The sequence below is a fragment of the Thermothelomyces thermophilus genome, chromosome 6 (assembly GCF_000226095.1).
Source record: "Thermothelomyces thermophilus ATCC 42464 chromosome 6, complete sequence".
In the NCBI taxonomy this organism is placed as follows: domain Eukaryota; kingdom Fungi; phylum Ascomycota; class Sordariomycetes; order Sordariales; family Chaetomiaceae; genus Thermothelomyces; species Thermothelomyces thermophilus.
Genome location: NC_016477.1, coordinates 3,952,816 through 3,968,188, shown reverse-complemented (window position 1 = coordinate 3,968,188; position 15,373 = coordinate 3,952,816). Strand labels below are relative to the sequence as shown.

At 55.7% G+C, this 15,373-nt stretch overlaps 6 protein-coding genes across 6 annotated transcripts; 2 read left to right on the top strand and 4 right to left on the bottom strand.

Annotated features, from left to right (window-relative positions):
* Positions 1-178: 178 nt before the first annotated feature.
* On the bottom strand, positions 179-2,679 carry MYCTH_2316413 (uncharacterized protein). Its single transcript, XM_003666430.1, has 3 exons — positions 1,840-2,679; positions 1,481-1,765; positions 179-1,407 (listed from the first exon to the last, which is right to left on the bottom strand). Exons 1-3 carry the CDS (start codon positions 1,933-1,935, stop codon positions 898-900), a joined length of 891 nt encoding a protein of 296 aa, XP_003666478.1. The 5' UTR covers positions 1,936-2,679; the 3' UTR covers positions 179-897.
* A 2,604-nt stretch (positions 2,680-5,283) lies between these two features.
* Positions 5,284-6,654, bottom strand: MYCTH_2145354 (uncharacterized protein). The gene is made up of 2 exons (XM_003666429.1): positions 6,422-6,654; positions 5,284-6,325 (listed from the first exon to the last, which is right to left on the bottom strand). Exons 1-2 carry the CDS (start codon positions 6,627-6,629, stop codon positions 5,874-5,876), a joined length of 660 nt encoding a protein of 219 aa, XP_003666477.1. The 5' UTR covers positions 6,630-6,654; the 3' UTR covers positions 5,284-5,873.
* A 1,264-nt stretch (positions 6,655-7,918) lies between these two features.
* Positions 7,919-10,045, top strand: MYCTH_2311192 (uncharacterized protein). The gene is made up of 5 exons (XM_003666428.1): positions 7,919-8,078; positions 8,142-8,221; positions 8,295-8,878; positions 8,937-9,096; positions 9,173-10,045. Exons 3-5 carry the CDS (start codon positions 8,318-8,320, stop codon positions 9,937-9,939), a joined length of 1,488 nt encoding a protein of 495 aa, XP_003666476.1. The 5' UTR covers positions 7,919-8,078; positions 8,142-8,221; positions 8,295-8,317; the 3' UTR covers positions 9,940-10,045.
* A 658-nt stretch (positions 10,046-10,703) lies between these two features.
* MYCTH_2311189 (uncharacterized protein) lies at positions 10,704-11,687 on the bottom strand. The gene is made up of 3 exons (XM_003666427.1): positions 11,438-11,687; positions 11,116-11,296; positions 10,704-11,021 (listed from the first exon to the last, which is right to left on the bottom strand). The coding sequence occupies exons 1-3, from the start codon at positions 11,512-11,514 to the stop codon at positions 10,944-10,946; spliced, it is 336 nt and encodes a 111-aa protein (XP_003666475.1). The 5' UTR covers positions 11,515-11,687; the 3' UTR covers positions 10,704-10,943.
* Positions 11,688-12,069: 382 nt separating this feature from the next.
* MYCTH_90619 (uncharacterized protein) lies at positions 12,070-13,556 on the top strand (the record flags this gene model as incomplete). The annotated part of the gene is made up of 7 exons (XM_003666426.1): positions 12,070-12,081; positions 12,272-12,380; positions 12,442-12,507; positions 12,572-12,666; positions 12,949-13,045; positions 13,146-13,374; positions 13,454-13,556. The coding sequence occupies 7 exons, from the start codon at positions 12,070-12,072 to the stop codon at positions 13,554-13,556; spliced, it is 711 nt and encodes a 236-aa protein (XP_003666474.1).
* A 68-nt stretch (positions 13,557-13,624) lies between these two features.
* MYCTH_2121074 (uncharacterized protein) lies at positions 13,625-13,825 on the bottom strand (the record flags this gene model as incomplete). The annotated part of the gene is made up of 1 exon (XM_003666425.1): positions 13,625-13,825. One exon carries the CDS (start codon positions 13,823-13,825, stop codon positions 13,625-13,627), a length of 201 nt encoding a protein of 66 aa, XP_003666473.1.
* Positions 13,826-15,373: the final 1,548 nt, after the last annotated feature.

Here is a 15,373-nt window from a genome sequence, read left to right as displayed (position 1 = left end):
AGCTAATCGACGCCGCTCTGTATCCCGATACTTATTCACTGGCACCAGCGGCTGAACGATCCGAAACGTTCAACACCCAGACGGAAAGATGAGGCGTGAGGAGCAGGTTTGGCATGCCTGGCGACTTCAATAACGACGGATTTTGAAAGAGCTGGCTGGCTGCGGCTGAAGAAGAATTAGGTTGTCGCCGGGGTGCGATTGCAAGATCCCCGTGGGTCAGAATGTACATACAAGGGACGGCGTCCCGGAGTTGTCTGCATCCCAACCAGACAGACTTGCAGTGACATCACGAGAAGGCAGGGCGCTAGGAACTCGCCAGCGCTAAGCAGCAACGGGCTGAGATAGTGTCACACACGCAAATTGGTATATCAAACCAAACACCTGCTTGGAAAAGAAAACTCTTTGAGAAAACAGAACCGGGGTGAAGCAAAGAAAAGTATAACAGAACCCGGCCAAACCAGAATCGAGGCAGTCCCACCCAATCATGACCACGATATTGAACCTCGCCCAACGCATCCCAAGTCAAGCCCAAGGTCGTTCGACCATTGCTGATGCTTCGTGTCACGCCACTGCTATCGTACTTTCCCGCAGGCATTCAATAGCCACGGTGAAAAAGAAAGGTGATCTGCACCCACGGCCCGGTCCGGTTCGCTCTATTCAGAGTCGGTTCAAGGTCCTGTTACGGAACGCCAGACGGGAACGCCAGACGGGGCCGCAGCTTAGGTTGCAGGGTATATAGAAACCGTCATCCAGACGAGAGAGAAAAGAAAGATAAAACAAGAAAATAAAGAACCCATCCCCGTGGTATCATGCTTTTGATGTGGCGACGTTATTGCCCTCAGTTGCAATTGCCGCCGAACTCCCGCTCCTGCAACAACCTGCTTGGACCACCCCGGACTATAACAGGATGAGGTAGTTGCTGGGCGCAATGCCTGTCTCGCCGTTCTCCTTCCTCGCTTGCCACCACCTGCCGCTGACGTCGCTGACCTCGAGAATTTCGTGTTTCGAGAAGGAAATCTCGTTGGCGTCTTCAGGGTTCGCCTCGTAGCTGTAAATGGCCTTGGCGCGATACGGGTATTCAGTGGGAGGCACGATTTCCGCATCCGGGTTCACGGACTGCTGGGCCGCGGATTTCTGAGCGCCCGGCGCTGTGAATGCTCCAGGAGTGGTCGAGTTCCTCATGGTAGACGCCATGCCGCCCACGGGCGACGGGTTCTCGAGTCCATTAAGCTGGGAAGTGTACATCTGCGGCGGCTGCACAGATGTTGACGTCTCCGGCCTGCGGTTGCCGTACCCAGTCATGGTGTGGCGGTTCGTCGACGTCGACTCCTTGGCGAGGGCGAACGAATCGATGTATGCGCGAGGAACAGCTGAGGGAGCAGATCCGAAGTAAAATATCCAGACAATCTAAGCTTCATGTTTAGGAGCGGCTCGTCCGTATCAGATTTGGGGGGGTTGGGGTTGGGGAGGAAAGACATACGGTCACCATGGTTAGCAGGATATAGCCCGCAGAAGCCGCTTCCAGGGCGCCGTTACTGTTATGAATCATGGCGCTCACCGAGGATGTAGCGAGCACCAAGCCGCAACCGAGATAACCGACGATCGCGACATGGTAGGTTTGTGTGCTATCGGATGCGACCACCACGAAGATGCCGATAATTGCCAGAAGGAAGAAGACCAACGTCCAGTACGAATATGTGGGGAAATCGCCGGGCAGCTGGACGTGAGCCACAACGGTCCCGACGAACGAGATGACCCATGCAAGCTGTCAGACCACATTAGGAGCTGCACCACTTTACAATCTGCCGGCCGCGGAGCGCAGGAGGGCGCAACACTTACCGTCGCAATCGAAAGGGTCGCAAGCGCAAAGGGGTCACCAATAACGTTCCCCATGCTCATACGCTTGCGGCCATACTGTGGCCTAGAATATTCCATTTTCCTGAGCGATGGCGAGTGGACAGATCCGTAGCTGGGCATAAGTGCGCGAGGCGAGAAGGTTCCGATGCCAGTCGGCTGGCTGTATGTTGCGCAGTGGCAATTCAGCAGGCGCGGGACGTTCCGGTTTCCAGCATAAGATAGGCAGTCGTCCGATGCAGGAACGTTCGGGACTCGCTTGGAACGAACTCGAGGAATCCAACGGATTTGTCACACGCGGGACTGCAAAGCAAGGAGGGTCCGGCGGAGCGCGAAACAAGATGCTCGGGTCGATGCTGCAGACGTGGGAAGAGAAGACGAGAGTACCACTCAATGCCGGTTCGCGTCGGCCGATGAGTCTGGAAAGGAACGACGACAGAAGGGCGACGGCGCCGCAATGAATGAAGCGGCTCGTCTCAGATATGGCAATGAAGCGAACGTAGAGAAGAGGATGCAGATATCTGCCTGACCCAAGCCGGCGGTTCTAAAGGATCGTTGAACGTTGTGGAATGTCGGGAACGAATTTTCGGAGTGCTTCGTCGCTCGGAATCCGAATCAGACCTCAGTCCTAGGCACTTTTTTTTCCCCGCGCCCCGGCCGTTCTAGATCAAGCAACCTCGTGATCTTTTGTGATCTATGTCGCAACCGCGGTACCCGCCAGCGTGCTTCGAATGATCGAATCGTGGTGAACACGTCGTGTGAAGGTCTAGGAAAGAGTTAAAGTGAGCTGGCCTAGGCGAAATGGGATGTGCCAGCAAAGCGAAGGTGAAGGCGTCGAGAAGAAGCGAAAGGCCAAAAATGCCATAAGAGGAGATGGGAAGTTTATTGGGTTAATGCAGGGGCGAGATGGAAGGGAGGGAGGCAGCACAGCCAGCCAACTGGGGCTGCAGAGCGGGAAGGACGGGAGGACCTGAGTGGATAAGGCAAGCCAGGGGAGGGTCTGGGCCGGCGGATAACTAGAATGGGACCCAAATCTGCGAAAATCGAGGAGGGGGTGGATCGTGCGCCCGCATTCTCGCCTGCTGTGCCCTTCAAGTGAAGCCAAGAAATTCAGTTGGCTGGATCCGAGTGATTCTTGTGGCACGCGTGTGAGCCGTGCCAGCGGACGCTACATGCATTCGGAGCATTCCCTCTTGCGCCTACGCGTTTTGAACCAGTGCAATCTGCATCGCTTGCAAGATTTGATGCTCGTCCGATTTTGGTGGTTTTCAACCCTCGGAACGGAGCCATGCGTCTGTCAGCACGATTGGATGACTCTTAGAAACAAGGTTGCCTGGTCCTTGGCGGGACTGTTGCCTCTTTTGCGTGTTGAGCTTGACGCTTCATGCTGCAGTAATGTGGCAGTCACTCACAACCACTTTAAACCGCATGTATGACCTACGAGCGATTGTCTCGTGCGGGCAGAAGAACGACGACACACTTCTGATAGTACAGGAATTGATGGCCATGTCTCGGCCAATGATAGTATCCACTGTAGCTAGTACTCTTAGGATACTCCGTACACTACTAGTACTTTGGTTTAGCAGGTTTGTCCGTCAAGACTTTGATAACAGATGCGCTCAGGCCGCCGAAGATGACTGAAGTGTAGAGCATCCTTGATCTCCAGCTAGCGAGAAAGCCAGGTATCCGTACCTGACGATCGTGTGGACCATGCCTGACAACTGTAGGAATTTGCGCAGTAGTCAGATCCGTTGATTACGGATTACTATATACGGAGTACTAGTACCTCGATTACGGAGCCCGAATTACACTACTTTCTACGGAGTATTTTGTGCATAATGAATCTGTCCGTGTGTGTATATCCATACTATCCTTCAAGTGAAGGCCATTTTGACAAAATTGTTCCAGTCATTCTTAGGACATGTGGGCCAAATGAAACAACTCCAAACCGGTGCTTCTTCACCACAAGTAGAGTATCATCGAGGTTTTCTTGCGTTGCTTCTCGTACGTAAGCTTTCTGGAGCTCGATTCTGGAGATGGCCAGGTTCCCGTAGGATTCCGTTCGCTGCGGAGACGTCTTTTGTGGACGGGTTGAACTGGCTGGCAAATCGACTGGGTTCACCACCAATCTTGATTGGTCCAGAGTTCAAGCTGCCAGTTGCCTCCAACCCCTGGTCCTTGGCGGCAGCCAACGCCTGGCCCCGCTTGGGTGTTTCAAAGTTTCACAAGGCTCACCCTGCAGATTTGCTAAACGGTATTGGACCGCTGCGTGCTCGAAACGACGCCTCAAGGGGGCAGCTTGACTGGAGACACGGATATCGCGGGATCACCAAGGAGCACGCACGGCTTAGATCCGTGCCCTTCCTCGACCTCGTCGGGACAGCGTCAAGCCTCAGGACCTGGAACACGCTGTGCGGGATAGCCATAGCTCTGTGTTTCACCAATCTTTGACACAGGAGGTTCAGAGGTGATTGTCAGCATAAAGACGTTGCGTGCAATCCATCATCAATATCAGTGTCGCGAAGCTGGCCACCCAGGGATTCGTGTGCGCGGCAAGGCAAAACCGTTTGCAGATGGCGCGCCTTATTAGTAAGAAATCAGCACCCAACATCAACGCCTTCCACCTCATCCGTACAGTGCCTAGGTCAGGTATACAGCTCGAACTAAAACTTCGGTGATCTGGGCACATCCATATATCTTACCTACAGGATACACTACTGTCATTCCCATACCCTACGCAGTAGTCTTTCAGGATTGCAGAGCGGAGCCAAGAGTCATCGCTCTCCTTATCTAGGACTCTCACCCTACGCACCAATTCGTGTTTCGGGCTTCTGACTTAGCCGATTCGATCCTCCGATAAGATGAGAGAAGGCAGAAGGCAGAACCTTACGTGCTGCTTGGTTTCTGTCAAAATGCCTCATGCCAATAAGGATGATGCCGTAAATGACTTTGTTATTGGTTCAGGAAGTCTAGGCCAACAACCAAGTTGCTTCCCTTTCGCCCTAATAAGCAACAGCTTGTACGGAGTACAGTAGACGATACAGGCTTGCAGGCTGCACACATGTCTGCACGACACGTTCGCAGCGCCTGTATCCCAGGACGAAAACATGCAATGGTCAAATCGTACGTATATACAATCCCGTCCATAAGGTTGCCGAATCACCTTTCCCTCAGTTCGGTCCCTCCGCATCAATGGAACGGGTCGCCCAAAGCAGGTCTGCCAAGAAAAGCCACGAAATAAGGACCACCTGACCAATTTGAGCCTCGAAGCCAGCCCATCAATCCCATCGACGCGTCTCGGCCCGAATTTCATGCGGGGCGCAAAGTAGATTGAACCAGCTGACCAGCTGGATTGTACGGATCTGTACAACAGCAAGCAAGCCGAGTTTGACACTTTCAATACACTGGAATACATGTGGGCCGTCAAGGCGCTCTTAGCAAAGTGCTAGGGTCTTATTCTCAACCAGCCACCCGCCTTAGATACCGCGGGCCATGGCTCCCGAAACACGGCATCGCAGATGCCGAGCCGGGGAGCGCATACCCAAGTCGACGCACGGGTGGAACTGCCGAATTAGCTATTTGTCTTTGTCTAGTCAAGTACGCCGAATGCAGACACACGGTATTTTTGATCAAGCTCGGAACCTTCTCGGCTAGAAGAACGGACAGGGCGTGCGGTAGTATCGCCGGGCTAGAGCAACAATTGCCGGACGACCCGATACGCCATTGGCGCCCCCTGACTGTATAACCTGATCGGTTGTCTCCTGGGCAAGGCTGATATTCCATGGGAGGACTTGTCGTCATCTGCTGCCCAGGGCGGTGCCTTCATATGTATCCCTCCTGTCATTACAGCATCCGCCGAAACTCGCAGCTGGTCCCGATCTGCTTCATATCGCGATAGAACTTTGCGCTTTCGAGATTGTCGTCTTCCCCCCATGGCGACGCGCACACTACCCTGCTGCGCGTCTTGGGGGGAAGGAGAAGGAGAGTGAAGGAGAAAGCATCGCGTCAGGCAATTCGATTCAGACCTTATCCCGCTCGGCCCGCGCCCTCTCTGCCCTCCGCACCCCGCGCTCGACCTTCTCCAGCCGGCCCTCGGCGTCCGCCAGCCTGGCCCCGCACCGCAGCACGCCGCCCTCGTACCACGCGCGGACCGCCTTCTCGCTGCGCGCCCGCAGCTCCGCCATCTCGGCCTCCTGGGCGCGCTGCAGCGCCTCGACGGCGCGCAGCCGGGGCGTCAGCGCCGCCAGCGCCGCGCTCTGCTTCGCGTCCGGGATCGGCGTGTCGGTCGTCGCGGCCGTCAGGGCGGAGGCTGTGGTCGGGAAGGCGCTGGCGTACGAGAGGACCGTGGCGCGCACGGCTTCCGGCGAGAGTTGAGTCGGCGGGAGCGGGGGGTCAGGCTGCCCGGTCGATGTCGTGGTTGTTAGTCCTCTTGCTGTCGACGGGGGTTGGAAGAGCGACGGGTGTGATTTGTCTGAGGCGGGTTGTTTTAGCGTGTGTCGTACTACTTTTTATATGAAAAGTAGAAGGTACAGGACTGCAAACGGCTGCGGGAGGATGTGCGACCTACAAATCTTGAGGATGTCGGCGTAGACGCGGAAGTGGCGGATCAGTTGGTTGAAGCGGTGTTCGAGATCGACGAGGGAAGCTACCGCCGACTGCTGCGGGGGCTGGGTTGGGGGCGTCGTTGGGCCATAGAGGATGTGCTCGATCCGCCGTAGACGCCCCTCGAGCAATGAGATGGTGGCCAGCGTTGTTTGATCCGGCGTGTTGTCCATATCTCCGAATAGTGGCCAGGCTATTGTTGCATATTGGGTAGGGAGTAGACCAAGAGATCCCCAATTCGACCTTGCAGATGATAGTTATGTTAAAGCACCAACACGCCAGTTGCCCCACACAACCCCGTTGCGCGAGTGCGCCAGTGCGGATTACTGCGTATGGTATCCGTACTGCCTTCATACAATTGGTACATACAAATTACGGTACGGAACACAGCAATATCGCAAATGCCGTTCTTCTGCCAATTTCAGAGGGTTTCACCGGCAGACACCCGATTAAATTACCCTCACCACGTTCCGCTGGTCTACTGCTGGCTTGCAGTTCAAGCACCCTGCTCTTCTCAGAATGTATCTCACTACGTAGTCCCTGCCATCAAGTATTCTATACCCCATCTACTCCGTAGACATTGTCCATTATCCCACGTTCATGAACCTATTGGTCCTGCCCATCGCCGCATGGAAACAATTGAAGAGAGCTTCTCCGGTGCTATTGTTGCTACCCTGATGTTCAATTCGAGTTTTCGTGACACAGCAGGGATACATTGTAGCAGAGAAAGCTGGGCAGATGGAATTGATGGATCCCGACAAGAATGGGTTAGCTAGATTGATTCTGACCAACCGATTAAGGTTTTGATCGTAATGGTTCTTGCACCCTTATGTAGTAGAAATGGAAGTAGTTGTCTTCTCGATCACATGTATGTACCTTACTGTGCCAGCTCAGTCCATTTGGCTTCGACAGGGATTGCATCTCAACAAGCTGGCACTAACTGGCCCCGCATTCCATCAAAGGACCCCAACGACCGGATTCCATGGATTTACGGAAGGACGGAAGGAGAATCGGAAAATGAAATCTGTAGCGTTTGAGCAAGCCAGTCAGCGCAGAACGTATGTACAAATGTAGGCAGAGTGCAGGCTAAGCAGGCTAAATAAGATGCGAGATACCAAATGTGACCACAGGGTAAGGGTTAGGGTCTGCTCCGTTTGCCGTCAGCCTTCTACCTGTCCAGATTGTTATTCTTGGCGGAGATCCAAATCGCACATCGTGACCGGCCCATCTCGATTTGCCACCAGCAATCGATCGCGACCTCCGCAACTCCCGAACGCCGCCCATCCGATCTAGGACCCTGTTTTGCCGTATCAAGACACGGCATACGCTCGCCTAAGTGGCGCTTCGCCCCTTGCGATTCCGCGCTTTGACCCTGCCATACCTCTCGGCCCGTCACGTCAGGGACGCCGATAGCCGAAGCACTCCCCCGATGGCGGCGACGACGGGCGTTTAGTTCAGCATCGGAATAATTTCAACTTCCATATTTTCCCAGACACCTCGCTCCCTAGATTTGTGCGGCTCTGTGGCCGCACACCAGGCCCTCGACTTGGCTAGATGACGGGGTACCAGACAATAGCGTCTGGCAGTGCGTCAGGGACTATCTCCGGCGGAATCATGGCACAGTGAGTTATCCGATCTAAGAGGAATTTTGAATGTTCTGGGACCTAACCAGGTCGCGTGCGCAGTCACCGACGTGCTCGCAACCCCAAGGCGGGCGGCGGCCACGCCTCCATGATGAGCAGCAACATCAATCTGCTGAATACGAGTACGTTCGGACATGGGATCAAAAAGGGGAGGAGCAAAAAGGAAGACAACCCCTCTCTAACAGGAACATACAGTCGTCGGCGCCGGAACTCTCGCCATGCCCGCAGCCATGTCCCACTTTGGCGTCATGCTGGGCGTCTTGCTGATTGTGTGGTGCGGGCTCACGTCAGCTTTTGGTCTGTACCTTCAGGCACGCTGCGCTCGCTACCTCGATAGGGGAACTTCGTCCTTCTTCGCGCTCTCGCAGATCACGTATCCGAACGCTGCTGTTGTGTTCGATGCTGCCATCGCGATAAAATGCTTCGGCGTGGGCGTTTCCTACATGATCATCATCGGGGACCTGATGCCAGGCGTGGCGGAATCGTTTGGGAGTGCTGACTGGGGTCTGCCGTTTCTGGACGACCGCAAGTTCTGGATCACGGCCTTCTTTTTGCTCTTCATTATCCCGCTGAGCTTCCCCAGGAGGCTAGATTCGCTCAAGTACACGAGCATGGTCGCATTGCTTGCGATCGGCTATCTCATCATCCTGGTGGCCTACCACTTTGCCGCTGATGAGATCCCGAACGAACGGGATATCCGGATCATTACGTGGGAGGGACCAGTGGCTGCGCTCAGCAGTCTGCCGGTGGTCATTTTTGCCTACACGTGCCACCAGAACGTGCGGTTCCCCCGTTGTTCTGCGCGTTCTAGCTCTTCGCTGACAAGACCCGACCCAGATGTTCTCGATTCTGAACGAGATCAAGGACAACTCCCCCGGCAGTATTGTCGCCGTTATCGGATCCAGCATCGGATCCGCCGCCTTTATCTACGTCCTGGTCGCCATCACCGGGTACTTCACCTTCGGCAATGACGTCAAGGGGAACATAGTCAGCATGTGTAAGTAAACCCATAGCAGCTCTCGGCCCCCCCTCCCCCCCCCCCCCCCGGGGTTCCGCGCCTGACGTCGCACCAGATCCCCCTTCCGTCGCCTCTACGATCGCCAAGGCAGCCATCGTTGCCCTGGTCACCTTCAGCATCCCGCTGCAGATCCACCCCTGCCGCGCCTCCATCGACGCGGTCCTTCGCTGGCGGCCCGGCAGCAGCCAGCGGTCCCCAAGTGTCGCGAGCGTTACCTCGGCCAGCGGCGGCAGCCAACCGCTCCTCCCCGCGGCCGGCTTGGCCTCGGCCCCTTCCCCCTCAGCCCTCGACAGCCACGGCGCGCCGGTCGCCGTCATGTCGGAGCTGCGCTTCGCCCTCATCACCAGCGCCATCCTCGTGCTTAGCTACATCACGGCCCTGCGCGTGTCGACGCTCGACCGCGTGCTGGCCTACGTCGGCAGCACCGGCTCCACCGCCATCTCCTTCATCCTCCCGGGCCTGTTCTACTACAAGATCAGCGACCCCGATAGCATCTACCACCAGCGCCTGTCCAAGGAGGACGACGACGCGGTGTACAGCGACGAGGCCGACGGCCGGGGTCTCGATCTCGACGACTGCGACAACGACGAGGAGGACGCGCTCGCGACGAGCGTGACGAGCCTGAGGTCCGCGGCCAGCCTGGCCGGGTCGGCGGCGGCGCGGTCGAGAGGCGGGAGGGGAGGCCGATGGCGGCGGAAGTGGAGGTGGGACCTGGAGCACCTCGAGACGGGCCTGCTGCGCAAGCTGGCCGTGTGCCTGTCGGCGTACGGCGTGTGCGTCATGGTGGTGTGCCTGGGGATGAACGCGTTCTTTTCGCACTGATCAGCCGAGTTGAGACCACCAGCCTAGAAGAAGAGGAGGAAGAACAAGAAGAAGAAGAATAAGAAGAGGAAGAAGAAGAAGAAGAAGAAGAAGAAGAAGAAGAAGAAGTAGCAGCTAGACGAGAGGCGGAAATATTTGACCGCAACCCTGGGCCCCGTTGTTGTGGGCTAGACGGGTCTGTTCTTTTTTTGGCGGTCGTGGTTCGGAAACCATGCGGAGGAGAGACGATTTTTTTTTTTTTTTTTCATGGCCGTTCCTACAAAGCGCGGAGTGGATAGAGGGGGGGTTATTGGGTTGCGGAGTCAGGGATAATCGGCGTTTTTATTTTGATGTTTTGGAAAGTGTCCGCCGGGATTGTCGATTCACTTTTTATGTCATATATGACGACAGTCGACCATACAATTGCAAGACGCCAGAACTTACTTAACTCTTACCCATCCTACGCTGGAAGTGCCTTTTGTAGACCAGATAGGAGCAGAGCATGTCTATTCAGTGACGTCGAATCATTGCGATGCTTTCTTGTCGTGGAGGCAGTTATATCCCCAGGGGTTGCCGTGTCTTCGAACTTGGTGGTGAACCTCGATACGGGCCGGTCATCCGAGAAACTCCTAACGATTGCTCCGCATCCGCAACGCGCACAACACTTAAGATGCTTGAGGCAGTCTCGGCAAAATGGCCCGTGGCCGGCTCTGATGCGGGAACTCTTTTCAACGGGACCCGCAAGGCACTCGGCCGTTGCGTTAAACGGAACCTCCAGGTGTGGTAAGCAGGTTGAGCAGGATGCTAGCCCAAAAAAATAGAACCTAACGGTTGATTCCCCTGTCTCTTCTATGTATTGTACACTCCTCCACGAGCCCTTACCGCCTCGCATATAAAGAATCATAACGCCTTTTGTATGTACATGCCCTTGGTTGTGCCGCATGAGTTGACAGACAACACGTGAGAGATGAAGATGTCGAAATATACACTTGATTGAGATAGACCTGGTTCGTGCCGTCTCCCGTTCATGCCTTGTTCGATTCCGGCGTCGGCTGATTCAGGGCCGGGGCTGCTGGTCGATACTTGGGTGGGAGGATGCCGACCTGGAGCAGCGCGTTGGTTAGTAAATCCGTTCCCCCCCATCCCCGTATTCATGGCCGAACATCCTGTGTTGGATAGGCGCGGCGAAGAACTTACCATGGATAATAACCTCCACACGGTGTCGGTTGGTTGGGCGCCCACACCGATCCAGTACTTTGCCCTTGTGATGTCCAACTTGATGTCCTTGTGCAGCTTGCCAGACTCGTCATACGTGTCCTTCTTGGGGATGGGGTCGTAGGTGCCAATGACCTCGAGCGGGCGGCTGTTGCGCGCGGTGCTGGGAGAGTCAGCACTTGGGGGGATGTTCGGATGCGGCGCGGCAGCAAGCGGGGAGAGAGAGAGGGAGAGAGAGAGAGGGAGAGAGGGAGGGAGAGAGGGAGGGAGGTAGGGAGGGAGGGAGGGAGGAAGGGTGCGTTACCGAGCGTGAGCGACGACGATGTTGTAGAAGGGCGCGTTGGTGCGCCCGAAGCGCGCGAGTCTAATCTTAACCACCATCTTCTCGGACTGGGATTCGGACGGATAGAGGAGAAATGTTTTACGTTGCCGAGCTCTCCGTTTTGATCCTTCGAAGGCTGCAGCTGCGGTGGTGGTGGTGGTGCCGGTGTCAATTGAAGCATTTGGATGTTCGATTCAATCAGTGAGCGCACAGGCCAATCTGCTGGAAATTTTGGACCCCAGCGTACACTAACCTCCCGCCTTGGCTGACGAGTGGGCCAACCAGACGCGCCCAATGGGTGCGGAGGTACGGAGTAATCCGTACAGAGTGACCTTTTTCCCATTCGAACATTCCCGATGCATCATCACTGGGGACGGTGCCGCGATCTTCAGGTGATGTCAGTTCCCGATCTCCTCTTTTCGGGTCAACCCAAAACGGTGATGCAAGTTTCATGCCCAAAGTTGCCGTCCAGACGACTCCTCGATCATTTTGGTTTCTTGCCTTTTGTTTCCTCGAAAGTGCAGGTTACAAACGGGCATCCGTAATTAAGTCGACTTTTACGGATACTACCTAAATAAACGAGACAATCCGCACAATACATCCGCCCACTAATTATGACGCTCAAGGTGGGTTCGAGTCGACGTTGTCCTTGACTCAACCGTACTGTATTTGTTTTATTTCGTTTTCAGTTTGTTTTCCTTCTACGTCTGGCCTTCTTGCTCTCCTTGCTCTCCTGTCTATTTTGTGTCTTTATTTGGTTTGCTGTGCTTCGTGCTTTTTCTTGCCCACTTCATTCTGACAATCATTGGAACACAGACTCTTTCGGCAAAGGCTGCAGCGGCGTTGGACCGCGAGCTGATGAGCACCGGCGCCTTCTCCATCGACCAACTCATGGAACTTGCCGGACTCTCAGTCTCCCAAGTCGGTCGGTGCAGCCACCCAGCACTTCGCCCGCCTGCTGATCTATATGTTGACTTGTCACGTAGTTCACCGGGTCCATCCTCTCAGTAAAGGCAAGAGGATCCTAGTTGCCGTCGGGCCTGGCAACAATGGTGCGGTGTCCCTTGTTTACTTCTCCTGGCTTGTGGTCAGTGCGCTGACCGAAGTGGTGCTCAGGGGGCGACGGCTTAGTTGCTGCCCGCCATCTCCGCCACTACGGCTACCAGCCAACGGTCTACTATCCGAAACGGCCCAAGAATGATCTCTACCAGGTATGGATGGATCCCTCCTTTACTGATCGTTTCATCGGATCTCGAGCGCCTGGCACACTCTACGATACTCCGACGGGGACGGTCGTCAAGTGCACCCCTGAACACCAACTGCGAGTGGGAATGTCTTCCATTAGTGCCACGGGCTATCCTTTAGGGCCTTGCGACCGAAGCAGATATATATAACGGCAGCGCAGCTCCTCGTGTACTTGCTGTCTCCTGTGCCTTGTTCAATCTCGTGGTGGTATTGCTCTCCTTGGGTCCGCCGCTAATTCGTGTACGTAGCGACTCGCCAAGCAGCTGGAAGATCTCGAAGTCCCCTTTGTGGACGACTTTCCGACCGCGCTGCAGTCCGCCGATCACGTCATCGACGCCGTCTTCGGTTTGTGCTCTCCCCATTCTCCGGCTTGCCAACCCCCCCTGCCCCCTTCCCCCTCCTTGGGTTTCATTGTCTTGAGTTCCCAAACTAACAGAGCTTCCAGGCTTCAGCTTCTCGGGCGAGGTCAGGGAACCGTTCCCAGCCGTCATCCAGGCAATGGCGGAGAGCAAAGTACCCGTGACGTCGGTAGACGCGCCATCGTCTTGGGATATTGAGGAGGGCCCTCCCAAGTCCGGCGTCGGCAGCAACTTCCACCCTGATGTGCTCATTAGTCTGACCGCGCCCAAGCCCCTGGTTAAGCATTTCAAGGGCCGCCATTTTATCGGAGGCCGGTACGTACCACGTTTTGCCCACCCCCCTGCCTTTCTTCAACTCAGGGTCATTCTTTTTACTGAAAGGTCCGGACAACAGATTTGTCTCTCCGGCGATCGCCAAGAAGTACGACTTCGATGTCCCGGCATATGAAGGGGTCGACCAGATTGTTGAGGTCGGCCCCGACGGGCTGAAGCTGTGATGACATTCTGGCCGTGATGGGTGGAGTTCCCACCGTCTTCCCCTTTTCCCCTCGGCTCCACTTCACGCTCACATCAATACACACCCGCCTCCGGGGCTGTTGGGACAAATGCGGCTCGGGCAGCCTCCTTGTTCCATGGCGATGCGGGACATGCCCATGCCGTTGGGGCAGCTCACCAGCGACGGGCGGAACGCCTTGCAGAACTCGACATAGACCAGGTAGTCTTTCCCGCAAGCTGGGCATACACTGGTGTAATACTCAGTGCACATTAACGGCGGTCCAACCGTTCCCGGTGAGGAGGCGTTGAGGTTGGTGGTCGTGTAAGTGCTTGGTGGTGTCGAGATGTGTCATGCGACATGTGGCTGCTGCGATGGTGGCGGCGGTTGCTCTCCTGGAAGGTGGGAGGGGAAAGGGGGCGGCGGCGGCGGCGTTGGCTTGAATGTAAATAGAATTCTGGCAGGACAACCGAAGACGTGGGCTGTTGTGTGGTATCCCCCTGGTGAAAGCGCGAGCTTCCCCCCTTGTCGTAACCCGTGAATCTGGGTCAGGCTTCGCCAGCTCTTCCCCGGGGTATGGATAGCTCGGCAGAGCAACCCTTCCGAGGCTTGGCACGACCGAACAGGTTGGGGCGGCAGTTGCTGCAAGCGGCGAGAATTTGCTGGAATTTTTGACTGGGGAAGCTGCTGTGACAGGGGCGGACCATTGTGGGACGCCCGGATGACATTATGGGAAAAAGGGTAGGTCTTGTCCAAGGGAATTGATGTCGAATACGACATAGAATCCGGCCGTTCTTCTGTCCTGCAAAACCTTCCGCAAGAGCGGCATCAAAGCACGGGGCGTTGCGCATATCCGCCGTGTGCTTTCGCTGCTACCTTGGCTCCTTCGTTTCTTTCTTAGCAAACAATGCTCAGAGCAACTGGCCGGAGCAAATGCTCCTATGCGAATATTCCCCCCTGCGGGTTCTGATAGGCCGAGACTGCAAGGGGTGCATGGCTGCTCCCGGGCTGATGAGGGCCTGAGGAGGGTTCTGGTGAAGCTCTCCAGCAGAGGTCCCCCCCGGGTATTTTCCACATTCGGGAAACATCTCGATAGTTTCGCCATTGTGGGTTCATGGTCGCGACGGCGTGGAACAAAAGAGGGGAGAGCCCCACCGTCCTTGGTCAGCGCCGATGTGGGTGTCACCCTGTAATGTAGATTCGGCGACCTCATCTCGAGGTGATGAACTGGGCGGATCCGCAAGTCATCTGTACGTCCGTACGCTAGGCAGCGTAGGGAAAGGTTGCACGCTAGGGTGGTGTCAGAGGTGCCCGAATCGGATGCTGTTTTTGGGAACGGGGAAGGGTCCAAGGGGCGGCATGGCGGTTCAGCCGGAACGCCGCGGCACGGCAAGCTTCTGGAGCTCGGCCCGTCGCATCAGGGTCCCCTCCCACATCCACCCGACCTCCATCCAAGTAGCGCGGGAGAGTTCAACGTACTGTACCCTGTACGCACACTACAGTATAGAGATCGGGCACGGAATAGTCGTTGTGGTATAAGTACACATATATATAGGTATGTACTTACGTACATCGCCTCTCAGTGCGAAGTGAATTACCTAGGTAAGTAATCCGTACGCACAGAGGTACCTACCTAACATCCATTCTAGTGGAGATTGGCTCGTTGGGCGCAGCGGTTGCAGTGGATGCAGCCCCAACCCCCCTCCCCCCCGGCGCTCCCGCTAACGCAGCGCTGCCATCACAGGTACTCCCCAAAGGGTCCAGGTTCGTTCGATTTCGAGATATTCAACCCTCTCTCGTACATTGTGGGGCGCGCTGTTC